This window comes from Drosophila subobscura, chromosome E (genome assembly GCF_008121235.1).
Source record: "Drosophila subobscura isolate 14011-0131.10 chromosome E, UCBerk_Dsub_1.0, whole genome shotgun sequence".
NCBI classification, from domain to species: domain Eukaryota; kingdom Metazoa; phylum Arthropoda; class Insecta; order Diptera; family Drosophilidae; genus Drosophila; species Drosophila subobscura.
The window spans coordinates 675,434-703,425 of NC_048531.1; the positions used below are offsets into that span (position 1 = coordinate 675,434).

Below are 27,992 nucleotides of genomic sequence, written 5' to 3' on the forward strand. Positions count from 1 at the left end.
TCCACAAATTTTTCATAAATAAATACAATTACTTTTTTTATTATTTAAGTTTCTTCTTGATTTTGAAGCCTGCCAGACGCCATTGAATGAATTCTTGTCGATATATAAAAACGACATAAGACGCTTCTTACACGTCACAACTTAAATAGTACGTCAGTAAATACCTTATTTTTTTCCGAATTTTACATATGATATTTTACATTTGTTCTACATCTTTTATCTACATCTACATCACTTCTCAAGAAAACACGATCTTTTAGCTCACCTTCGTAGAGCCGCACCCTACACGAAGGAGAATGTGGAATTAGTGAATGTGCAAAACTAACCAAAGCTGCTGGAGTGGGTGGGGGTCCAATCTAATCTCAATTTGGAGATCAGATAGAAATGGTCATTCTCTACGGAATGGCATTTTCAGTTTTCTTTTATCTTTAAAATTGTGGATACAGCAGATTTTCGCCCTTTGTGTGGGTGGAAGGGGTCGGGGTGAATTTTGAAATACACGTATAACACTGGATGCATCATTTGGTTGCCCGATCTCCTATGGTCTTAGAGTACTAGGCCGGACGGGCAGACCGTCACACCAGAACCAGGTACTTATATTTTGTATTCATTTGCTAATTATGGTCCGAACTAATGAAATATATACATGATTTTGATAATATATATATATATATGTATGTACACCTATTTATGCATGTACATACATATGTATGCACATATGTATGTATGATTGTCTACATATTGGAATTAAATCCATTTTACAGCCTTTAAACGCCCAAAACACTCTCTAATTTGGACTTCAGACGCAGAAATAAAAAAGCTGACTACGTTGTCTTTTTATAATTGTATTTCTCCATTCGTGCTTTACGAAGCTTTTGTGCGCTGTGGCAGCTCTGAGCTGAACGACTTACTCTGAGATCATGATCAAGTTGGCTGCTGCAATTTCTTGCGCTCTTTGAGCCATGCCATGGAATGATTCACACAGCCATTCCTTTCCCCTATTCGTTTGTAAGCTTGGTTTGCATTGACTTTTACGTTTGAAAGATTTTATATAGTCATACGTTCGGAGCTACTGCTTCAGTTTGGTGGTTAATCGCGTTGTGCGTACTTCGTAACGTGGTACTCGACTCAGCTGGAGTATCTTTCACTTAGTATATAAGGAAAAATCTTGTCTCATTGTTAACTGCGCCTGCTTCCTGCTTCACATAAAAGATACTAGGAAAAAATTGTGTTATTGGGACGTGGCTAAAACTCCAAGTGAAAGAAAGAAATAATAATTGCATACTTTGTTTTGAAAATTTAACCCATACCGCTGAAGATGAAGCGCAAAGGATTTAAGCAGGTTATTACTCTTTTCTCGTTAATGACCATATATTTGGATTTTCCTGATGTTGAGGCGGTGCGCGTCGCCAGTTTGCAGCCAAAGCAACGTGTTAAAGGTAAAACAGAAAACAAAAATCCATTTCACTTTCTCCTAGCACCTAACTATTTTTTGAAAGTCGGATATTAATATGAATGTGCTTTTCGTTATTAAGCCCAACTCAGACTTAGTTTCAAGAATTGTAACTATACTTATATTGCTTGCCTAAACCCACCAAATCAAGAAAATTAAATTAAATTTTTTAACAAATGGGTTCGCACTCAAAGAAAAACATAATGGTCCGGCCTTGTCCATGAGTACTTTCATTTTTTGATGGCAAGAAATAGCGTCTTTTATGTAAAATATTCAAACGGATATGCACAAAATACTCTACAACGAGCATAACACGTTATCACGCTACACAACACACGTACACAAAGAAACTGTGAAAAGCCAAGAGTTGATGCAGGTTTCAAACTTTGTAGCAGGCATTATGTACACATGTATATTTATGTGAGTAAGTACATACATATCAGAGTATGTACAAATTCACAGTTAAACCACAGTAGCAAGTTTACGTTCACTAAGGCAATAAATTCAAATTCAAAGAATGCTACAATTGAGAGTGCTTGAGTACAAGATAACCGGTACCCAGTTACAAAACACAGGCCAAATGAGGGCTTTTCCTCGCCGAAGCTGGTATGCTCTAGCCAATGCACCATACGATATAAGGTTGGATCAAACTTATTAAATTATTATTTGTATTCCATATTTAAAATTAATTTAGCCTTGAAGAAAGGTGACCTGACTTTTTTTTAAGAACAGGAGAATCTACATTCACATGTGTACATATAAGACACACATAAATATATTGTACCTCTTGTATAGTAAAAGTCTTATGCTGTAACAAAAAATAAATTGTCCGAAGTTTAGAAAAACATAGAAACCAGAGAAACCCGGTAATTATCAACAATTTTTAGGCAAGCCTACATCCGTTGTAGCTCAACTAGGGAATTGTTTTAATATTTACTAATAACAGTAAATGGATTGCATTGAAATGAATTTGGGAAGTAAACACAAGGTGTACAAATGTACATACACACATATGCATGATTATTTAAACTATGTTTAATGCCGGAAATGGTATGATGAATATATTTTTAAAAATTTCATAGTCTCCGATTAAGATCGACTAAACGAAAAAATGCATGGATTATTCAGGACTACTTAAAATTTTAAACTTCAGTAAGAAGTGCAAGCTTCTTGGATTTCATTTAACTTAGGAAAAGCTTTTATAAGTTTACACTATCAAAACAAAAAAACAGCAACTGCACTATGTGAGTATTACTGTTCGTCATTTCGCGATGTTTATTGTGGTGTTGTCTGTGCTACCACACCCCAAATACATACATATGTATATATGTATGTACATACATACAAATGTAGAAAAGTGCATGCATGCTAGAGCAATCAAAGACAATACAATAATTATATAATATTGTATATGTATATTCATACATACATAGTTACATATATACATATATATATATACATATATAATAATTAATATTATATTGTCTTTGGTGGAATTGTGTCAGCCAGATGTGACATTTTAGCTTTGACGGAAAAAAAACACACAAAAAACCAAATGCAATTAATAATTTAAAAAAATAATAAAACAAAAATGTATTTAAAAACACTCATTTTTCTATACATCCATTTGTATGATTTTACCAAAATATTCTGCAAATAGTATTTGGGAATTTTTCGCGCATAGTAAAAACGTCAGTGGTACTTTAATGTGTGGTTATGTATGATTTTTAAACAATAAAGTATACAGATGCTTATATAAAGTGCATATATTTGCATATAGTATGCATGTATATTTATGTGCACATAAGATAAATTTAAATTCAGCAACAAACCCGTTCAACGTGTTGTCTCGATTTGTTGATTAGGGGTCTGAGACTGGTATGTATGCACATGTTCCCTATAACGCAAAGGTTGAGTGCAAATGTCACGATTGATTATTGACAAAATAACGATATCTTGAAAATTTTAACTATTTTTTTAAACTAAAAAATAGTTAATTCCATGTCTTTAATATTGGATATGTAAATTCATATTGCATTTATTGGACGTTATTATTTAATTGTATAGAATCGGCCACACATATCATTAGGAAACACACTAATTAATCCAAATCAGTGTTAAAACATTATAACCCTTATAAAAACTGGTAGATGTAACTATAGGACTCTAGTACTATAGGATGTACATTGTATGTTCAATCTAACTCCATACTATTTAATAGCCATAGTCTCGTAATTTGGAGTATATTTCAATATCAATTGGAAATATACATATTTGTATTACTTTTCCAATATAAATGACATAAATAATATATGCCTTATAGATTCGCTTAAGTTTTAAACCGGTCCATAACGGGTCTAAAATTGTGCAGCTTTAAAACGAGACAGAGAGAAGGCTTGGCCACTTAAACCCACAAATTTCTATGTGTACTTTTTTAAAACTTGGCGAAAATTTGCATAAGCAGAGTGGAATAATATTCTAATTCATATACATACAAACATACATACATACATATGTACATATGTACATATATATTCATGTATCGATACTTTTGTTTTACTAAAGGCAGGTTCACATTCAAATTTCAGAAGAAGAGAATGGAAGTAACTTTGTCATAAAAAAGTTTACATATACTCATGCAAATAAATCGGAATTTAAAGGAAATCACACTGATTTGCAAATTGATATAAATTACTACAAAATAAATAAAACAATCTGGGTCAAAACCACTCCAATTTTTGTCTGAATTTATGGTGGATTCAAACCACAATTTCACACACAGAAATATAAATCCATAGACATATGTATGTATGTACATACATATATACGGATGTATGTATGTATGTATTTAATTTGTATACAGGCACGGGACTAACCATCATGATAAGCAACGAACAAGGTCTCAATCTTTCAAATGGTTAGCTAATTTTTAGATGATGAACGAGAAAAAGACAAGTATTTCCTTCAAAATTGCAAAAAATACAAAACTGACTTGGAAGAAATTGAGAAAAAGGCCTGTTTTAATATAATTTGTACTGCAGTCAGTTTCCTTATTCTATGGAGGTTACTGAGTGTGTTCCACTTGTTTATAGCGTGGGTTTCCCCTTTCAAGAAATTTGATTTGTTGTGACAGCTATGTATGTACATATGTATGTACATGCGAATTCTTGACTACTATGCAGAAATAATTTGTGCCAAATAAAATGCGGGCCAAATCAGTCAAAATAACCTACAAAAAGAGACGGCATTATGGAGCAAACTAGTCGACACTGCATCTGTATATGTAATGAATGTACAGTTATATGAACATTTCTATATACAAATGCATAATCGCTTTTGTATGTATGCAACAAGCTTTGTGTAAGCTCAACGAAATGGAGCAGAAAAACTTGTTGACGCTGAAGCTAAATGCGACAAGAAACGAGAAACTAGTAGTGCTGTTTCAGTCACTCATACTGGCCAAAACATTTTAGCAATAAACTAATATAAAACCGACCACAAACTAACAAACCAGACTCTACGACCAACGAACCTTAGCAAATGAAAAACTAATCTTAAACGCAATTTACTTTGTCTACTACGTGGACTGATCTTGTTACCCCACAACGTTTGCAATTGACAGCAGGCTGCATACTTATGTACATATGTATGCACGATATGTACATATGTATGTATGTATACACTATATACATACATACATACTTACTCTTACATATAAATGTATATACATACATATTTATGAATCTATGTACATACATATGTGAGTACTTACAACACCTCCTACACATTTACTTACATACATACGTTAGCGAAACCAACTTTCTTCTTAAGAAACGGATACATGAACATGTACATATGAACAGTGAGAAAAAATATCCAGAAAATAAATTTGGCGGTGTTAAGCTCATACATATGTATGTATTTATGTACATACATACACATATATACAAACACATACATATACATATGTACACGTATGTACATACATACATACATACATATGTATGAGCTAAAGACTGGATAATGTGCATATTTTTTCTAATTGTTCTTTACTTTAAATGATATATGTACTCGTATGTGTGTGTAACATGCTCACAAAATAATCGTATCCAAAAATATTTGGGGGAAAAAAGTAACCCCTGTTATTTGCTGTTACGAGTATACATATGTATGTATGTATGTATGTACATACATATGTAAATACATCAACAACTAATGGCTACAGTAGGCCGGGTGACTTTGACTCAATCATAACAATACACACCTGTGAAAGTAGGTAAATGATTGCTAAAAAAAGGTTTAACTAATTCTTATTAATTTAATAATTTTCAGACCTTGATCTTGATTTGAATTTACACATACAATGTGCATAGTATGTATTGCTGTACATATGTATGTACAACAATAAACAAAAATGCCACCGCTTGATTACACTACCCGACTTGATTTTCCCTCATGGAACAAATTATCCTTTTTCTGAAAGAAATTGCCTGAAGATACTTTTTTTCTAAAACATAACTTTTTTTTTTTTAATTGTAAAAATTTGTATTTTTTTAGGTTTTTTTTCAGAGGTGGCGGTTCTTTTCTTCACACAACTTAAGTATATTACATTTGGTTGTAAAGAACTTTGTCATTTTGAAAAGGTAGTTGATGCAACAAAACTTAAAAATACTCAGGAAATTTAAAAAAAAAATTAAATTAATAGACCTAAAAAAATATAAGGACACAGGATATAATTTTGTTCAAGTTTTCCTGAGTTTTTTAAGTCGAAATTTCGTAAAATATACCGCACAAAAATAGTCATTTTTTAATTTTAAGGCTTATTAATCTCTAAACGGTAAACTAAAACCACAAAGTGTTTGTGTTAATCTTTTCCGATTGGCAATGTTATGTACAATCACATGTAAGATTCTTAAGCTACTTATGTGTAAAAAAAAAAGCCGATACTTCTGAAGAAAGCTTAAAAACAAAAGAAAAGAATATAAAAATCTTTCATAAAGTATTCTGACGATTTTGCGCGATAATTCTGTAAAAAACCCATTTGATAAAGAAGCATTTTTAAACGTACTAGTACAAACTGTACAACCAAATTGATTTAAAAAAATTTACTCGTTCGTTGTTAAGAGAAAAAGCGACAAGGCATTTTTCGAGTTTTTTATGGCATACAAATGCACTTACTTATATATTGAGACATTTTCGCATGGCTTTCAACATAGGACCCAGAAAAAGTTGCAAATCTTGTTAAAATTTAACAAGAAACAAGGGTAGCTTTCGGGGACGAAGCTTTAGCTGCCGTTGCATCAAAACTATCAAAAATTTAAAATTGTTAATATTTTAAAATACACAAAACAGCCAAAACAGAAGCACTAGTGGAATAAAAGAAGCAACTTATAAAAATATAAAGGAATATTTTAAAAATGTTTGCAATTAGATAATAATAAGGGAAGGAATTTTTACCAAAGCAATGTTTTATATTTTTTATACCCGGTACCCGGTACCATAAAGTATATATATTCTTGACCAGCATCAATAGCCTAGTCGATTGAGCCATGTCTGTCTGTCTGTCCGTCCGTCCGTCTTGTTGAGCGCCTGGATCTCAGAGACCATAAAAGCTAGAGCCACAAAATAGCCCCCGCAAAAGGGCGAAAACCTCCCAAAGCTAAAATTGTTCCTTCATTCCGTAGGGAATGACCATATCTATCAGATCACCGAATTGGGATCCGATGGAATCGTTATTCTAGCAAGAATGAAGAAATTACTCTTGCAGTTGCTAAACCCACCCCGTCCAGCAGCTTTTGTTGTTTTTTTCACATCCTCTCATTCACACTCTGCTTCTGCAGTGTGCGGCCTCTGCCTTTGCCGCGCCTCTGCCTCTGCCGTGACTCTGTAGTGTGCGGCTCTAAAGGAGGCGAACTTACCTGAAGAGCTGCAGTTTTTTCTTATCTTCAAAATTGTGGATATGCGAGATTTTCGCCCTTTGTGGGTGCGACACGCCGTCTAAATTTTTAAACAATTTTGTTTGAGTGTAATAAGTACTACACGAGCTTTCACACAAAATTTGGTGACTCTAGGTCTTATAGTCTCTGAAAAAATGGCATCAGACGAACAAATAGACAGACCGACGGACAGACAGGCATGGCTATATCGACTCGGCTATTGATGCTTAGATCCTATACTGGGTATCTATACTGGGTTCGTTACATACATACATGTATGTATATGTATGTATCTTTAACATCCATACATATGTCACACTTATGTACATATGTACATACATGTGTATGTATGTACATATTAGATTTCATAAACAGATTGACATAAGGAAATTGCTATAAGACAGTTGAAGCTACATACAAGTTTAGAAGTTCGAGCTACTGTTTTGGCCTATGCTTATAACTATAACTGCTTATAACATAAAATATTTTTTTTTTCTTAAACTCTTTTTATTAAGAATATATGTAAGTGGAAACTAAAATGTACAGATACATGTTAACGACGACCACAACGATGACTCGTACTATTGGGGAAAATCGTTACGGTCTCATTGCGCTGGCTTTTGAAGCAGCTACATATGTACATATGTATGTATAAATTCATTTTATTTTCGATCACTTATTCACCGATTCTGTCGGTTATGCTGGTGCTCCACTATTGCTGCAGATTTCACAATATAACTTTTCCATTTCCATTCTGTACATCATCTCTCATATTCAATTAATAAATGGGCACAAAAAAAACATTTCCATATAATTCTGTAGCGATATTTTTATCAAAATTAATTAAATTATTCATTTAATTAATTAATTTTTCTGATTGAAAGGTAATTAATTTTCCATTTTGGGATGGAATTTTATTAACTTTTATGTGAAATCCTATTCCACTAAGCAAAACTTCAATGTTGCGGTATTTTTGATATTTTTCATGTTGTTTAATTTTACTTTATCTCATAAAATAAAGGTGTTCCTTGAGAAAAGCTTTTCGGCAAGTCTTTCTAAAATATTAAAATATTTTTAACTATATTCAAGACGGGTGCTTTAATTTAATTTTTAAAAAGTACGAATCGTATTTTTTTAAAACTTTATAAACACTTTAATGGACCACATTTATCAGAAATTCGCATTTATTTATTACAAAAAGTTTCGCTGAAATCTGGGTTTGAATCTTCCGTATTTATCCCGTACGAATCACTGGGTTTTTTTAACCAAACCAATATCTGGGGTATATACAGCTTTCAAATGTTGTGCAAGTTGGTTGTTTCTTTGTACAACTCCATCTTTTTGCTGCACGCAGTATTATTATATATGTATATATTATGTACATAGTATGTGTGTATGTATTATATATTACGTACATATGTATGTATGTATTATATATTATATATGCTGCAGAAAGACACGGATATGTATGTACATATATATGGACTCTGCTTTCTAGGCTGATTAAAATATAGTGTCAGATACATACATACATATGTATGTACATATGTACATACATATGTACATACATATACATATATGTATGAACACAGGGTCACTTATGCTTATTTTTTTCCAGGTTAGTTTACGAATACAGAATAAAAAGTTTACTAAAAAGCATCTATGTATGTATACAACTTCAGCATAAAACGAGAAGGGACGTGTGAGACGCTTCTTACGTGTCACAACTTTTATACCCGGCACTCAGTGCTACATCTGCACTTTAGCGGTTATTTGTCAAATTTTACATTTTTTCTTCATCTTTTATCTACATCAACAACACTACTCACGCCAACACGCTCCTTAAGCTCGCCACCCTCCCCTAGAAACACACACTGCAGAGTCAGGGCAGAGTCGCGGCAGAGGCAGCGGCAGCGGCAGAGACGTGTGAGGGGCAGAGGCCATAAACTGCGCGAAGCAGAGTGTGCTGCTATAAGCTGCGGGAAAATTTCTCCATTGTGGCTATAATAATGATCCAATCGGATCCCAATTTGGTGATCTGATAGATATGGTCATTCCCTACGGAATGACGTTTTCTGTTATCTTCAAAATTGTAGATTTGGGAAGTTTTCGCCCTTTTGCAGGGGCGGAAGGGGGCGGGGCTCATTTTTTAAATATACTGGTTTCAGTGTGAGCATACAGCAGTCTGGAGCCAAAATTTGGTGGCTCTTGCTCTTATAGTCTCTGAGAACTAGCCGACAAACAAGACGGACAGACGGACGGACGGACAGACAGACATGGCTCAATCGACTCGGCTATTGATGCTGATCAAGAATATATATACTTTATGGGGTCGGAAACGTTTCCTTCTGTGCGTTACATACAACCGTTATCCGCACAAATACAATATACCCTATTTACTCTTCGAGTACCGGGTATAAAAAGCAATTGAAAAACAATAAGAGCTTTAAAGCATTGTATGTATCAGTGCACTTTGGTATAAAAGAAAAAAAATACACAAGCAGCTCAAAAGTTTTAAACCTCAAAGATATACATATAAGTTTGGAAAGGCAAATTTTTTGACCTTTCAAGTTACACTTACATTTTTGTTGCAGCTTTTGTTACACTTTCCCCTATGTCAGGCGATGTATTTTTAGTTGAAAACGGTGGGCTGTTTCAAATAAATGAAGTCATTTTAAATCCAATTGAAAGGAAACGTGAAGGGACGTGTGAGACGCTTCTTAGGCGTCACAACTTTTATACCCGGTACTCAGAACTACATCTGCACCTTAGCGGTTTTTTGTCAAATTTTACATTTTTACATACAGATCCACGGCAGAGACGCGGCAGAGGCCGAGGCAGGGGCCGCACACTGCAGAAGCAGAGTGTGAATGAGAGAATATGCAAAAAACAAACATAAGCTGCGGGACGGGGTGGGTTTAGTCACTGCCAATGAATTTCTCCATTCTGGCCATAATAATGATCCAATCGGATCCAAATTCGGTGATCTGATAGATATGGTCATTCCCAACGGAATGGTTTTAGTTTTCTTTTATCTTCAAAATTGTAGCTTTGGGAGGTTTTCGCCCTTTTGCGGGGGCGGGGCTAATTTTTGGAAATACGCTTGTAACAGTGTGAGCATACAGAAGTCTGGATGCACAATTTTATAGTCTCTGAGATCCAGGCACTCATAAGGACGGACAGACGGACAGACGGACGGACGGACGGAGAGGACAGACATGGCTCAATCGACTCGGCTATTGATGCTGATCAAGAATATATATACTTTACGGGGTCGGAAACGTTTCCTTCTGTGCGTTACATACAACCGTTATTCCCCACATATACAATGTACCCTATTTACTCTTCGAGTACCGGGTATAAAAACTGGAATACAGTACGGTGATTGTATCAACCTTATATCTCAAAAATAATGTGTGCAACTGTTTCTCAACATTCAAGTTGTTTGCTTGAGTGAGTAAACTGCATCAAAGGGGCAGCAAGCATGCACAACTCCTAGAACGTGCACATCCGCCAGAAGAAAGAATAATAGACGTTTTTTTTGTTCGCCTCTTGTACATATGTATGTATATATGTATGTACATATGTATGTATGTATGTATGTACATATGTATATTTATTAACATTCACAAATAACATGCATGCATACATATTTATGTAAATACTTTATAAATACAATGATGACAAAGGTACAAAAGTCATATTATACCATACGTATATTTTAAGCAATTCTTTGCAGAGAAAAAGTGAAAGTTCATTTGAGCTTTTACTGAGCAAGCACAAAAAGCTACAAGGCGCGGCCAACGTAAGGTGACCTTGATAGATATAACCCAAATGAATAGCGAAAATTTTAAGTTATAACATACTTTATTCAAACCAGGCAGTCCCAACACTCAGACTCGTTGCATGACCATACAGATTAAATTAATTTCGCAGTAAAACTATTGAGAAGATGTAAATAATTCCTGGTATATTTCTATATAAAACGAGACAGAGGAAAATTCATTTAAAGGCAAAGTCTTTTCTCAAATATAAATGAATTACCTGATAAACTTTCACTCTGGAGCTTTCAAAAGGTTTTTTATTTATAATTTTTGGTTCGGCCTTTGCTTTATTGTGAGTATGCTACCCTTTCAAGTATATGAAATGTATTCATTTAAATTTAAATAAAGACAGACAACAATGGATTTGAAAGTACATGGCCGTTGCTCCATTGAAATTGTAAACCTGGCTTATCCGACATTGAAAATACACTCGATATTCCCAATCGCAATTGCCTCTACTTTCTATTTGGATCCAATGAAAAATTGCAACATTTAACCACATAGACTACATTACCTCACTTCATATACATTTGTAAATTTAATATATACATACATACATATGTACAAATGTATATCGACGCTTAAGAAAAGCTATCTCGTACATTTTTTTACAAGATTTTCAAGCTTTGAAAATAGATAATAAATAAAAGAATCGAATCTACCAAATTATTATATAATTGAATAAAAATTTATATAAATATTCTGGAAAAACAATGGCATAGAAACGAACTTTTCTTCGAATTATTTTATTATACCCGGTATTCGAAGAGTAAATAGGGTATATTGTATTTGTGCGAATAACGGTTGTATGTAACGCACAGAAGGAAACGTTTCCGACCCCATAAAGTATATATATTCTTGATCAGCATCAATAGCCGAGTCGATTGAGCCATGTCTGTCTGTCCGTCCGTCCGTCTGTCCGTCTTGTTTGTCGGCTAGTTCTCAGAGACTATAAGAGCTAGAGCCACCAAATTTTGGCACTAGACTGCTGTATGCTCACACTGAAACCAGTGTATTTCAAAAATGAGCCCCGCCCTCTTCCGCCATCGCAAAAGGGCGAAAACCTACCAAATCTACAATTTTGAAGATAAAAGAAAACTAAAAACACCATTCCGTAGGGAATGACCATGTCTATCTGATCACTGAATTGGGATCCGCGACTCTGGCGTGAGTAGTGTTGTAGATGTAGATGACAGATGAAGAAAATATGTAAAATTTGACAAATAACCGCATAAGTTGCAGATGTAGTACTGAGTGCCGGGTATAAAAGTTGTGACGCGTAAGAAGCGTCTCACACGTCCCTTATCGTTTTTATATATGTATATCATAGCATATGTATATATGTACATATGTATGTATGTATGTACATATATATCAAAGTAGTCAGGTAGTTTATTGTATTTTATTAAATGGTGAAAATTGGATTATATCCGGTACTCGAAAAGTTAAAAGGTTATAGTGTACTTGTGGTCGAAAGTGGATGCATGTAACGCACAGAAGGAAATGTTTCCGACCCTATAAAGTATTTATATTCTTGATCAGCATTAATAGCCGAGTCGATATAGCCATGGCTCTCTGTCCGCCTTATTTGACGCTTCGTTATCAGAGACTATAAGAGCTAGTTCTTTGTGTGAAGACTCATGTGATATCACACTTAATTGAGTTTGTTTCAAAAGTGATGTAGATGTAGATGACAGATGTAGCACAAATGTAAAATGTAAAACTCGAAAAAATTAAAAGGTTACATATGTACACTTGTTCGTACAAACAAATATGCACATACATATGTATGTATCACACTAAGGTTACATAGACACATGCATATGAATGAACATATATGTATGTATGTACATATACATACATATGTACATATGTACGTATGAGTACTGATTGAGTACCGGGTATAAAAGATACAACGCGTACGAGACGTCTCACGTTCCTACTCTTTTTTTTCCAAAAAATGTAACACGCATAAGGAAACGTTTCCGATTCTATGAAGCAGTTCTCTGCACGCATACATTCACCCCGCCATTTTTGCGTTTGTGTGCGAAGACACGCGCAAAACGGAACATTGCAATGTATTGATATTGGTACGAATCACTATCATCCACGCGTATGTGAGCGGCAGCGCCGCGACGGAGCCTTTCCTGTGCACAATGGATAGGTCCGTGCCGAGCCCTGCTATTCAGTATTCTTGATCAGCATCAATAGCCGAGTTGATATACATACATACATATGTATATACATACTATGTACATAGCTATTTTTGTCTGTCCGTCTGCCCGCCCTAATGAGAGCCTAGTTCTTACAGACGATAAGACTGCTATAGACTACCACACTGTTAAAAGTGGCCCCCGGCCACCACTGGATTCCACTGGATTGCCAACTTAAACTTAGATAACGTACATATTACGTTTTCCCAAGATACGGAATTATTATTTAAGAAAATGTATTTTATTACATAACGGAAATTGTTTTTGCTTATTCTTTTCAGACAATCAATCGGACCTCACGCCTTCCGGCTCTTACTGGCAGCAGCACGTGGCCACACCCAGCAGCTCGACCCCCTTCGAATCGCCCTTCTATTCGGCCACACATGGCCTCGTACAGACCCACCCCTCTTTAAGTGGGGGTCATCCACGCCCTGTACCTCTGAGTAGCAATAGTTTGGGGTCTGGAGTGCCTGTGTCAGGGGCTACCAGCGGGAACCCATCCCTGACCGCTGGCAGTGGCTATCTCAACTCCCGCGGAAGTCTGCCGAGCTCCGCACGTTATCCAGTCAACAAAATCACCGGAACCGTAGTTGAGCCCAATCCAAAGTCTCCATTTCGTCACTTAGATTTCTCTACAAGTGCGACTGCGGAACTACGACGCAATCCTGCCCTTTCTGCGCCAGACGAATGTGCTCGGGCTTGCCGAGAAGGAGAGCCGCCAAGAATATGCTACTATCACTTTACACTGGAATACTACACCGTCCTGGGCGCGTGAGTACTGATTAATTGTTCAAAGAGTTGATTCTTGATATTCAGATTCAGGGTTAGACGTTTTTTATACTCTTACAGCTTTATCGCTCTCATGGTAGTGGATATTTGATTTGCATTTAATCCCATAATTATTCATTTGGTTTTGAATGTGTTCAGAAATAAACAGTCCTGACATTGTGAATCGCATCACACGTGCGACTGTGAAACTGCCCTATCGGGCTCTGCGCAAGTGCCGTGTGATATTCATATGACAAAAATCTGACCACGAAATTTGGTTGTTTGGGCTATTTGCATAGTATGAGAAATAATTATGACAAAATAAGAGGGAGGAACGGACATGGCTATGTCGACTTGGGTATTGAGATTGATAAACAATAACACATACATCATATGTATATATGTACATATGTTTACTTTATGGCTCAAAAAACTTCGTTTGTTTCCTGTTTTACTTATGTAGATCCGCACTAATCTAAAATGCCACTTTTCCTTTCGAGTAACTGTTTTTTTTTTTGTTTGGTGGGTCTTTGTCAAAGTTTACATACTGCAAGAAGAACATACCGACAATTGTTATATTTAATTTTATTTATTTGAATCACTTTGAGGAGTCCGAAATTTTCTTTTCCTGTCATTGTATCCACCTCGTCAAGAACACAAAACCATCTGCATAACGAAATATTCACCACTTAATTATCTTAAAGTTTCTCACATTCTCGTTTCCTATTATTTAATACAGCGCTTGCCAGGTATGCACGCCAAATGCAACGAACACTGTTTGGAGTCACTGCCAATGTGTCTTAGCTGATGGCGTTGAGCGTGGAATACTTACAGCGAATCGCATGATACCTGGACCCAGCATTCAGGTGTGCGAAAACGATAAGGTTGTTATTGACGTGGAGAACCATATGGAGGGAATGGAAGTGACCATCCATTGGCACGGTATATGGCAACGTGGTTCGCAATACTATGATGGTGTACCGTTCGTCACCCAGTGTCCCATTCAGCAAGGTAATACTTTCCGTTATCAGTGGACAGGAAATGCTGGCACACACTTCTGGCACGCCCACACAGGTCTTCAGAAACTGGATGGACTTTACGGTAGCGTTGTTGTCCGTCAGCCCCCCTCTAGAGACCCGAACTCGCATCTATATGATTTCGATTTGACCACTCATATAATGCTTATAAGCGACTGGTTGCATGAGGATGCTGCAGAACGCTATCCTGGCCGTCTGGCCGTCAACACAGGTCAAGATCCTGAATCAATGCTGATTAATGGCAAGGGCCAGTTCCGCGACCCCAACACTGGTTTCATGACCAATACACCGCTCGAAATATTTACGATTACACCCGGCCGTCGTTACCGTTTCCGTATGATTAATGCGTTTGCCTCTGTCTGTCCGGCCCAAGTGACGATAGAGGGTCATGGTATGACTGTTATTGCGACTGATGGTGAGCCTGTTCATCCTGTTGATGTCAACACAATCATTTCCTTCTCAGGTACGTTAAACGTATGTATATACATTTTACATAAGTTAGCAAAAATTGTCTATTATAATTACATAATATCGAGTATTTTTATATAATTGTATAATGAATCATTTGCATATATTTTGTGTTTACATAGCATATGTAAAAACATAACGAGAAATGGCGTGTGAGACGCTTCTTACGCGTCACAACTTTTTTACCCCGTACTCAGTGGTACATCTGTACCTTAGCAGTTTTTCAAATTTTAAATTTTACATTTTACGCTTTTTCTACATCTGTCATCTACATCATCACTTCTCACGCCAACATGCTCTTTTAGCTCGCCCCCTTCGTAAGAAACGTCTCACACGTCTTCTACAATTTTTGTACAATTATGTGCATATGTACATTGTAAAATGATAAGTCAAGGTCCCCGTTTCCTTGTGGGATTTTAATTAGTCAAGATATATGCATGTATTCGATGAATGTTCCAATTGCTGGTTGATCATGCACATACATATACATATAACCACATACATAAATACATGTTTATATGTATACTCGTACATATCAATATACAAAGTGCCTTTCACTTTTCTGACCATTCCGAGTAGCATTCCATTCTTCAGGTGAGCAAAAATACTAGCTATGTAGCTCAGACATAATCAGCATCAACTTAAAATGCCCGAGAGGCGGAGATAGTAAAGAATAGTCCATGTATTAGAAACTGAAAAAATTGCATTACAAGTTTCAAAGAACAAGTGGTGTTGAGCAGTGTAACTTATCTCTGCACTAACTTGTAATTTTAGGCGAGCGATACGATTTCGTTATCACTGCGGATCAGCCCGTAGGAGCATATTGGATACAATTACGTGGCCTTGGTGAGTGCGGCATTCGTCGTGCTCAACAGCTTGCAATTCTACGATACGCCCGTGGTCCATATCAGCCTGCGTCGGCTCCCCCAACATACGATGTAGGAATACCTCAGGGTGTGGTAAGTACCAATAACATATTTTAATTTTACTGAATTTGGAAATTAGGTCGATTTTTGGATAAATGGGGCTATGGGGTTGTATAGTATTGTAAAATATATGTTCAATACATACATATACTTATATGCATATACATATATATATACAGCTAATTTCTTTAAAAATTATGACATTTCTGGCTAAGTAATCTAACACATATGTATTTACATACCGTAACTCCTTACTATTATAAGTAGAAAATAAATGTCCCTAACTTTAGTCAGTACAGCGTGGCGACAACAATTCTTAAAAACAATTAAAGATAATGCGCACCTAAAGTAAAATGTATAATTATATACATATGTATATCTATGTAATCCCTTTCTATATTCTTTTTTCAAAATCTCAAATGTGTAAATACCGACACTTTCAAATCGACTTAATCGTTTTCTTATGCACCTGTAAATAAAAAACGACACAAATAATGGTAAATCTTGACGAACGAAAAATACGACAAAAAAGGTCATGAATCCCCTGGATGCTCAATGCAACCGTCAACGGAACGATGCCATATGCGTGAGTCAATTGAAAAACGCTCTTGAAATAGATCGCGGAATTTTGGCAGAGAAGCCAGACGTGAAGATTTTCCTGCCGTTCCGATTCTTTGTATACCGTGCAGAGGATCTTTTCCAGCCAAACACATATAACAGATTTCTGGGTAAGCAGTTTAAAAGCTACAAAAAATTCAATTTTAATTAAATATATTGCAGTGGCACCCACGGGAGATCATGTTATTTCGCTTATCGACGAAATATCCTATCTTTCTGCACCAGCGCCACTCACATCGCAGTACAGTGACATTAACCCCGAACAATTCTGCAACGGCGACAATCGACCAGCCGACTGTGGACCGAATTGCATGTGCACTCATAAGATCGATATACCTCTTAATGCTATTGTGGAAGTTGTTTTGGTGGACGAAGGTAAGCAGCACCAATAAAATCCTCGAGATTTATTTTGTCATATATATATATTTTTAGTGCAACAACCAAACCTGTCCCATCCATTCCATTTGCACGGGTACGGGTTCAGTGTTATTGGTATTGGCCGATCGCCTGATTCATCAGTAAAGAAAATTAATCTAAAGCATGCTTTAGACTTAGACAGACGGGGACTTTTGCACAGACAGTATAATTTGCCACCGACTAAGGATACGATTGCGGTGCCAAACAATGGCTATGTCGTGCTCCGCTTCAGGGCCGATAATCCCGGTAAGTTGTTTGGACATAGTAAACATTTAATGCAATAAAGGCTAATGCAGCGTTCTCTTCTTCAGGCTTCTGGCTTTTTCACTGTCATTTTCTATTCCACATCGTTATTGGTATGAATTTAATTTTGCAGGTCGGCACTAACGCTGACCTGCCACCCGTGCCTCCAGGTTTTCCAACATGTGGCGATCACACTCCACCCATACCCATAAATTAGGCAATGGCAATGCCAGCAATGGAAATGCCAGTAGCACACAAACAGACCAAGTTTAATACGGATGCTCATCAATTGAAACACGACTTAAAAAATGATGCATTTAAACTTAAAGAAAAGACGACACCTACTGATTGTAGTGTGTAGACAATTTCCGTATATATGTATTTGTACGTGTATATGAATGTACATAGATGCACGTATAGATGTATGTACATACATACATATGTATATACTTATAAGTACTGTATCCTAAAGAAAAGCACTGCCAACTTCCAATTGTATGATAATGACAACATTCGATAAAATTTTGACTATTTCTCCTTACAAACACAACCAGGTGATCTGATTCTTATACACATGCACATATGTTTAAAATATTTTTTATATACATTACCGTGTCAGGCGAAAAGATGTCTATACCTATTCAATAAACCTCACTTCAGCGCATGGCATACTTAGTAACGTGCATAATACGCTCTCAATCTGCACATGCACCACCTAATACACATCTTCATAATTGTGTACATTTTGTATTCCCCTGTATGTTTGAAATGACTGCAAGCATCCGAATTATTTCTTTAATTTCTGCAGATCAAACCGTGTTCACTATATTATAAACTAGTAGCTTTTTCAATGTTTAGTTAATTCCCTTTTTAAAAGATGTACATATATATAGGTATAGGTATATACATACACAAGCCTGTATTATGCTCGCATATATATACCATATACCTTACCTGCTGGTGCCTAATCGTTCAACACCTGTAAAAGCATTTGATGAAAAATGAAATAGTATCGTTTTACATTCAAAATATTTCGTCTATATAAGTTGTATTTATATACATATGTATACATATCAATAAAACAATAATGCTATTAATTTTTAATGTATATACAATGTTTATATAAATAAAATATCTATAACGCTTAAACTTGTACTTATAGCACTTCTAGGAACACGTCCACATATTGCACATATACACATATGTACATATGTATGTACACATTTGTCACTCAATGTACTCCATGCAACAGTTAGAAAACGAGAAGGGACGTGTGAGACGCTTCTTACGCGTCACAACATTTATACACGGTAGCGGTGTTTCGTCAAATTTTAAATTTTTTCTTCATCTGTCATCTACATCTACAACACTTCTCACGCGCTCCTTTAGCTCGCCCCCCTTTCCTAGAGCCACACACTGTAGAGTCTGTGTGAATGAGAGAATGTGCAAAAAACAAATATAAGCTGCGGAACGGGGTGGGTTTAGCCACTGCAAATTAATTTCTTCATTGTGGCTATAATAATTATCCAATCGGATCCCAATTTGGTGATCTGATAGATATGGTCATTCCCTACGGAATGGTTTTCTGTTATCTTCAAAAAGGGAAGGGCGGAAAGGGGCGGGGCTCATTTTTGAAATACACTAATTTCAGTGTGAGCATACAGCAGTCTGGATGCAAAATTTGGTGGCTCTAGCTCTTATAGTCTCTGAAAACTAGCCGACAAACAAGACGGACAGACGGACGGACGGACAGACAGGCATGGCTCAATCGACTCGGCTATTGATGCTGATCAAGATCCTTCTGTGCGTTACATACAACCGTTATTCGCACAAATACAATATACCCTATTTACTCTTCGAGTACCGGGTATAACTAGAAATGCTAAGCTTAAATGTATGGGTTTACTGATAAAGTATGTATGTACATGTTGAATATTTTTAACCGGTCAAATATATATTCGAATTTGGGATCATCTAAAAGATTTAGGCTTAGATTTAGGTTAGGATACCATTTTATTAGGCAGCCTGACACAGGCGAGACTTTGGCGTTTTTGTATACCCGGTACCATAGAGTACTATATGTATGTGTAAATATATATATATATATATATATATATATATCTTCTGTGCGTTACACCAACTTTCGGCCGGAAGCGACCAACTTCGAAAGCCGAAAGTTGGTGTAACGCACAGAAGAAAACGTTTCCGAACCGATAATATACATATATATATTCTAGATCAGCTTCAATAGCCGAGTCGATATTGCCATGTCTGTCTGTCCGTCTATCCGTCATCCGTTTGTCCGTATGTCCATCCGTCTTGATGAACGCGTGGATCTCAGAGACTATAAAAGCTACACATTGTGCATTGAAACTGCTGTGATACCAAATATCAGTCGTCCCCAAAAAGGACGAAAATATGTGGCATCCACAATTTTGTGGAACAACACGCTGTTCCGAATTAGGGTCAGATTGGATCATTATTATAGCCAGAATGAAGAAATTTATTTGCAGTAGCTATCCACACCCCTCTGGGAGCTCATCGACAACTTACTCATTCTAAATGATAGAGATGTAGATGTATGCATAATATGCATAATATATACATTGTATATAGATGACAGTTGTTGAAATAATGTAAAGAGAAAATTTTAAAAAATCATACGGTTTAATTAATCTTCTTTATATAAAATTCTCGTGTCACGGGGCTTGTAACTGAACCTAAGCGGAGAAACGTTTTGAAATTTTTGTTGCATATTAAGTAAGTCTGCGAATCGCATTTAAACTATTTTTCGTCTCCATATTTTTTAATCGCGGTTTTAGTAATTTTGGTCAAGTTGCCTTTGCGTGAGCTGTCAGTTTTTGACATAAAATAATTTTCGTCTATGTTTATATTTTATTTATTTTTTTAAATTGTTCAATTTGCTTTAATTTGTTAAAAAATTAACATTTCCAGCAAAGAGGTATATTTTTATTTATTTTTTTAAATTGTTCAATTTGTTTTTATGTTTTTGCAAGATCCATCAAGAACCAAGGTCCCTGTTGCACCGTCGAACAGAAAGGGCATACGATCAAAGAAGAGAACATAAATGTGCATATGGGCATGTCGTTTTTTCTTTAATATCAGTTACAAGAGGTGCAAAATGGTCGAAATCAACATAGAACAATGAAAAGGAGACAACCGCGACTGCTCATAATTGACACTGTCAAACAACATTACCAACAACTCCAACAAACTCTAACAGGAGTCAGATGGCAGGAAGAGTGCAACTATCTGGCCCCATCCAAAAAATTTAGCGGTCTGCTGATAGGCACAGATCAACAAGACTATTCGTACATTCAAGAGAAGGTTAGGTTAGGTTAGGTTAAGGCGGTTGTCGGGATTTCACAATCCCGACACACTTAGGCCGGTGGTGATTCCGCTTGGTTCTTTTCCTCTTCTCTTCCCGTTTGTCAAGGTGTCAACAGTGCTTCCATCCAGATGCTCCCACTAAGTTTGCTATCTTCCTGGGGCCTATAGTAGACATTTCTGAAATGTGGTTAAGAAAAGGTGAGCCCAGGTGAGCCTCCTTCTACTGAGAGCCGGGCAGGAGCAGAACAGATGTTCTACTGTCTCCTCCTCATCCTCGTCTCTACAGCTACGACAGAAGTCGTTATAGGGGGCACACAGCCTATTTACATGGTTGCCTATCAGCCAACGACCTGTAAGGAAGCGAATGACTACGCTGCACCTATGTCTGCTGAGTTTGCATAATTCAGCGATGCGTTTTTTCGAGATGTCTGGCCACGTTTGTCGGGTGATGCGACATCCCGTGACCATTTTATGTCCCGGAACCCATATAAGGCTAATAGCATATTGCATTGCCATCTCATGTAGAGATTTGCGACAATTGTTACGCGCGGAACCCAGCCCTCCTCCCGCCCAACCGACCGAGGGGCGCTGCCGCATGACGCGTGGCGCGATTTTTATCAGAAACAATGCAAAGCTAAAATGAAACTAACTACGGGAGAGGTAGGCTAGTATAAGAGATTTAAGAAGAGGAAGGGAGTTAGTTGAGGATATAATGTGGTACAGGGAATTATAATCCGAGCATAAAACCCTAAAGGGTTCGTGTTAGGCATAATTCGATCTACACATTGGAAGGAACAAAGGAATATAGTTTCTAGTGGGTCTAATGGGAATCGTAAAGTTTACGCGGCTCAACAAGTCAGGGCTGTCTACATCACCCCTGATCAAGTTGTGCATAACAATTACACAAAGCATTTTTCTACCATTAACTAAGGATGGATGGTTTATTAGAAGGAGTCTACTACGGTAGGATGACAGTATCATAGTTGCATCCCAGTTGAGGCCACGCAGGGCAAAAAAGTAAAAAGTTGTTCTGCACTGATTCAATCCGGTCCTGATGTATGTATGTTGTACTGAGGGCACATGAGCCGTATTCTAAAATCGGACGAACAAGCGAAATATAGAGAGTCTTCGTTATATAGGGGTCATCAAATTCCTTTGACCACCTCTTTGTAAACCCAAGCTTTATTCACCATGGTAGAAATGTGTTCAGAATACTTTAACTTGGGGTCTAGTTTAACACCTAGATCATCAACCAATGTAATTCTCTCAAGAGAACTACCGCAGAGGGTGTAAGGAGCCAGGAAGGGGCTGGAGCGATAAAAAGTCATTACATTGCATTCGAGGCATTAAGGTGTGACATACATATATAAAATATATATAATATATTAAACGATAAAATTGTATTACGACTGCTTCACAAATGTTGTTGGTCCAGACCTCCAGCAGCGCTGCATGAGTAAACTCATAAGCATCTGCAAATTTTAAAATTTTCCGAAAAGGGGCAAAAACGGGCAAAAAGCATTAACAACACATGATTCTATAATATTTGGTTAATAACATGTAGCTTGCACCTCTGTGCAGTGGTGTGCTGTGCAAAAGTAATATTCCACAGAAAACACGTGCAATTGTTAGTACCAACATTGGACAATTAAATAACTACACACAACTATACAAAAACATGTATAAATAATTAATTTAAATACATCTGCCTGTTATTTCCATATTTTTACTTGTATATAAAGTTTGTAGTCGAGCTACAACTACTGATGCAAGTTGCTCAATTTTTCCAGCACTTTTTCACAAGTCAAAGCATCTCAAAATCAGCATCTCAAAACATTTTACCCAAAAAAATTACATAAATGCCAAAAATTCGGGCTTTTTACCCATAGTGCAGTTGATGGGTTGGTCCCCAGCCTTCTGAAGTTGAGCTGGGACGACCTTGTCTGGACCTGGCGATTCGAACGGTTTAAAGCTGTTCACCGCCCAGCAAATATTCCGTTTTGTGAGGAGGTGCGACATCGAGTTGGTTCGGTGGTTGTGCACCCTGGGAAGTGGGTATCGAGTAGGATGTGTAGGGACTCCTTGCTGGAGTTGGTCCACGCACCATCTGTACTCTTGATGTATCCCACAGAGGTATTTGTTTTCGATAGGATCTTGCGCAGCCTTGCGGCCTCTGCCGTCTCTTCGATTTCGGTACAGAATTTTTGCCAGGAGGCTCTTTTCGCTCACATAGTTTCTTTTTTTTATAGGGCAAGGCTGGTCTTGTAGTCTGCCCATAGTTCGTCCTCGTTGTTGTTTTTGGCTTTATTAAAATTAGCCCTGCAGCTTTTACGTAGGACTTCAATGTTCTTCGACCACCAAGGGGGTTTCTTTTTATACCCGGTACTCGAAGAGTAAATAGGGTTTATTGCATTTGTGCGAATAACGGTTGTATGTAACGCACAGAAGGAAACGTTTCCGACCCTATAATGTAGGGACAGACGGACGGACAGCCACACATGACTATATCGACTCTGCTGTTGATGCTGAACAAGAATATAAATACTTTGTGGGGTCGGAAACGTTTCCTTTTCTGCGTTATATATGTATTTATGTACATCTACTTTTCCACAAAAATACAATATACTCTATTAACTCTTCGAGTACCGGGTATAAAAATCTTGGATACTTTACAGCAGCATTCTTATTGCAAACTGTATCAATAGATTTGTTTGATATCAATTTTCCTAGCAACAAGTGCTATATGTTGAAGTTTAATGAGTCGAAATTCACATTTTTAATTGCCAAAATGGCTGTTACTGCCAGCCATGCAAGATTTAGGTATTGTTTTTCTACATCTGGAAAGACATGTTTAATGAGATAAACAACAAATTCGCAGTTTAAGGCAGCATTTTTTTTTTTTTTTAGCTTTTCCATCGCTGATATCAAGCATCAATCGTCCATCATCTTTTTCACACATTCTCTCATTCCACCCTCTGCTTCGTGCTGTTTGCGGCTGCTGGGAGGACAGACGGACGGACAAAGACTCGGCTATTGATGCTGAACAAAAATATACATATATACTTTATGTGGTCGGAATCGTTTTCTTCTCTGCGTTACATACATCCACTTTTGTCAAAAAATACAATATACCCAATAGCGAACTTAATAATAATATAATAATAATACTCTTTGAGTAACGGGTACAAAAACAATAAGGTACAGATAAACTGACTGAGTACCGGGTATAAAAGTTGTGACACGTATAAAGCGTCTCACACGTTCCTACTCGATCAACTTTGTCTTGATTTTAAAAAAGTATACCGATACATTTTCCCAAGTTATTTGTGTTATATTTTCGTTGAAAATTCTTCTGTCTAAGTTTAAAAGCGCATCCTATCTTAGCGCATCTTATCCGCTCGGCAAAAAGCGGTCAAATAAGATTTTGTGGGATCCTTTCTGGTATATTTTCTGTTGATATGAATACTCAACTGCAAAATTCTTGCTACAACATTTTCTGTCGAACAAAAAGCAGGGTTGACTTCTTATCGTTTGTGTGGGAAAATCATCACTTTTTTGTGTCTGAGTACTGGGCTTTAGAAATAACGAGAAGGGACGTGTGAGACGCTTCTTACGCGTCACAACTTTTATTCCAGGTACTTAGTACTACATCTATACCTTAGTGGTTTTTTTTCAAATTTTAAATTGTTTCTTCATCTGTCATCTACATCTACATCAGTTCTCACGCCAACACGCTCTTCAAAATTGCGACTGTGGGAGATTTTCTCATATTTAAAATACAGTGGTTTCAGTGTGAGCATACATAGTCTGGATGCAAAATTTGGTGGCTCTAGCTTTTATAGTCTCTGAGATCCAGGCGCTCAACAAGACGGACGGACGGACAGACAGACATGGCTCTATCGAATCGGCTATTGATGCTGATCAAGAATAAATATACTATTCTGTGGACGGAAACGTTTCCTTCTGTGCGTTACATATATACATCCTTAATTTCTCACAGATACAATATAAGTACCCTATTTACTCTTCGAGTACCGGGCATAAACAATTGTCGGTAAGTATTTATTGAAGTGAATAAAGGGTTTACGAGTATACTGTTCAAGAATATACTTTACTTTGAGGTTTTTTTTTTCCAACGAACAATTGTGCTCCCCCTTGGTAAGATCCAAGGCGCTGAAGAAATTTTAAATTTTTGATTTGAAATCGCACTATTACGATTCAATTCTTATAAATGTTAAGGCCTTCGACCAGTTTTGCCATGCAATTAAGATTGTATATGAGTCGTTCGAGAGGGGTATTTCATCTAAAGCTAGAACAGTTTTAAAATCAATATCGGACTTGTTTCATTAACGCATTGTAGGATTTCTTTTAAAAACCTTGTTCATTCGAAACCTTTTCTACTAGCAACCAGTGATAGCTTGCTTGGTTGTCTCAGAAACTGATTTTGTCGTATGTAATCATTTGAATTTATGTGTGCATTTCTGTATTTTCATATTGTAAGTAAATATAAGACAGTAAATAATCTAATCAAATTAAGTTCTTACCTGTTATACATATTTCTAGCATGATAATTAATGTTCATATTTAAAATAAATATGATATGAATTAAGACATGGATATATGTATATGGTTATATATTTCAACAATGTTTCATATTCACAGATTCTCAACCCACTTGATGCTGTTTGTGATCGCAAACGGCAAGATGCAATTTGCGTTTCAAACTTAAAAAATGCAAAAAAGGTCGATAAGGGCGTTTTAGTCGAGAGGCCAGATGTGAAAATCTTTTTACCTTTCAGATTTTTTGTTTATGAACCAAAAACTCTCTTCATACCAAATACATACAACAGATTCTTAGGTATGTACGTTTCCTTATTTATATTTTTGTCGAATGACTAACTTCCGTGACTAATATGTTTATTTTCATATACACACGTACCTAACTTTGATTTTTTTTTAAAATATGTATATACGCTTAAATGGGTATTAACCAAAAACAAAATCATCAACTCTCACCGTTTCTCACAGTTGTGCCTAGTGGTGATCATCTGACATCTCTGGTCGATGAAATTTCGTACATATCACCGCCGGCACCCCCTCTTTCACAAATTGATGATGTACCATCAGAATATTTCTGCAACGGTGACAATCGGCCTCCCAACTGTGGACCCAACTGCGAATGCACGCACATGGTCGATATACCTCTCGGAGCGATCGTCGAAGTAGTTTTGGTCGATGAAGTGCAACAGGTTAATCTAAGCCACCCCTTCCATTTACATGGCACTGCATTCTATGTCGTAGGACTGGGCCGCTCGCCGGATAAATCAATAAAAAAAATCAACCTAAAACATGCTCTTGAGTTGGACCGAATGGGAATGCTTGAGCGAGATTTCTCGAAGCCTCCACTTAAGGACACGATAGCTGTGCCCAATAACGGATATGTTGTTATGCGGTTTCGAGCTGATAACCCAGGCTATTGGCTTTTCCATTGTCATTTCCTTTTTCACATCGTCATTGGCATGAATTTGATATTCCATATCGGCACGCAAGCTGACCTACCGCCAGTACCACCTCGATTTCCCACGTGCGGAGACCATGTACCACCCGTAACTTGGTACTGAAATAGCAGCTAAAAGTAGCTAATATTCACCATAGTATACTCTGTGCTTTTACTTTTCAACCCTACATTACGTGTGTATGTATTTATTAACTGTTCGCCTTAGCTTAAGTTACTCTTAGTCCGAAATAATAATGCGCAATAGAAAAGAAATTAAATATTTAGTCTGAAGATACTGAGTATCTCGCCTGTTTATGTAGATATGTATCTAAAAACATGATCTGTCTGTATTTATTTTAAAAACTAAACAGCTGGTCGGTATGTAATAAAACTGTCTTATAACCAGAAATGAACAGCACCAGTAATAACATCCGCACTGACCAATTTAATTTTATAGTCGCTTCTGACGCGGACCATCTCGTATCGCTAATCGATGAGGTTTCTTATGTATCGCCACCATCGCCAATGCTTTCACAGTACAACGACATACCTGAGGAGTACTACTGCAACGGGGATAATCGACCATCCGACTGTGGCGAAAACTGTCAATGTACTCACAAGATCGATATACCACTTAATGCAATCGTCGAGGTGGTTCTGGTCGATGAAGTTCAACAGATAAATATTAGCCATCCATTTCATTTGCACGGTACGTCATTTTATGTAATAGGACTTGGACGTTCACCTGACGCAAATATCAAGCGAATGAACTTAAAGCATGCACTGGACTTAGATCAACGCGGTATGCTTGAAAGGCAATATCAGAAGCCCTCGTTAAAGGATACAGTTGCGGTACCAAATAATGGATATGCTGTATTGCGTTTTCGAGCAGACAATCCCGGTTTCTGGCTTTTTCATTGTCATTTCCAATATCACATTGTAATTGGCATGAACTTGGTCTTTCAAATTGGTACTCTTAATGATCTGCCTCCTGTGCCTCCAAACTTCCCGCGATGTGGTAATCATCTACCCCCGATAACGCCCACCAACGTATGGTAGTAACAATGGCCAGTCCTAAGTGAACCTTGTCGACTGGCTTCTTTTAGTATAAATTATCTATCTGAATATGTGTGTAGCGTATGGCTGAGAGCCATCTTTTCTAACGCCATTAAGTTCTTATCATTGAATAAAAAGCCAATACTTTATGAATTAAAATTTATCAGTCTGGCAATATTTAAATT

At 36.8% G+C, this 27,992-nt stretch overlaps 1 protein-coding gene and 1 long non-coding RNA gene across 4 annotated transcripts; both read left to right on the forward strand.

Moving 5' to 3' along the window:
* The first annotated feature begins 1,057 nt into the window (after window positions 1–1,057).
* LOC117890413 (laccase-2) lies at window positions 1,058–27,973 on the forward strand. 3 transcript variants are annotated; one of them, XM_034795225.1, is made up of 8 exons: window positions 1,063–1,439; window positions 13,708–14,197; window positions 14,934–15,694; window positions 16,474–16,658; window positions 17,158–17,353; window positions 17,406–17,618; window positions 17,676–17,906; window positions 17,972–18,316. In XM_034795225.1, the coding sequence occupies exons 1-8, from the start codon at window positions 1,319–1,321 to the stop codon at window positions 18,118–18,120; spliced, it is 2,346 nt and encodes a 781-aa protein (XP_034651116.1). In that variant the 5' UTR covers window positions 1,063–1,318; the 3' UTR covers window positions 18,121–18,316. The 3 variants fall into 3 exon arrangements, with proteins under 3 accessions (XP_034651115.1, XP_034651118.1, XP_034651116.1); XM_034795224.1 differs by lacking the exons at window positions 17,158–17,353; window positions 17,406–17,618; window positions 17,676–17,906; window positions 17,972–18,316 and adding exons at window positions 25,917–26,112; window positions 27,209–27,973 and having other exon boundaries at window positions 1,058–1,439; XM_034795227.1 differs by lacking the exons at window positions 17,158–17,353; window positions 17,406–17,618; window positions 17,676–17,906; window positions 17,972–18,316 and adding exons at window positions 25,917–26,112; window positions 26,283–27,004 and having other exon boundaries at window positions 1,058–1,439.
* Window positions 11,158–11,685, forward strand: LOC117890414. The gene is made up of 2 exons (XR_004648573.1): window positions 11,158–11,505; window positions 11,562–11,685. It is a non-coding gene; the product is annotated as an uncharacterized LOC117890414 (long non-coding RNA).
* Window positions 27,974–27,992: the final 19 nt, after the last annotated feature.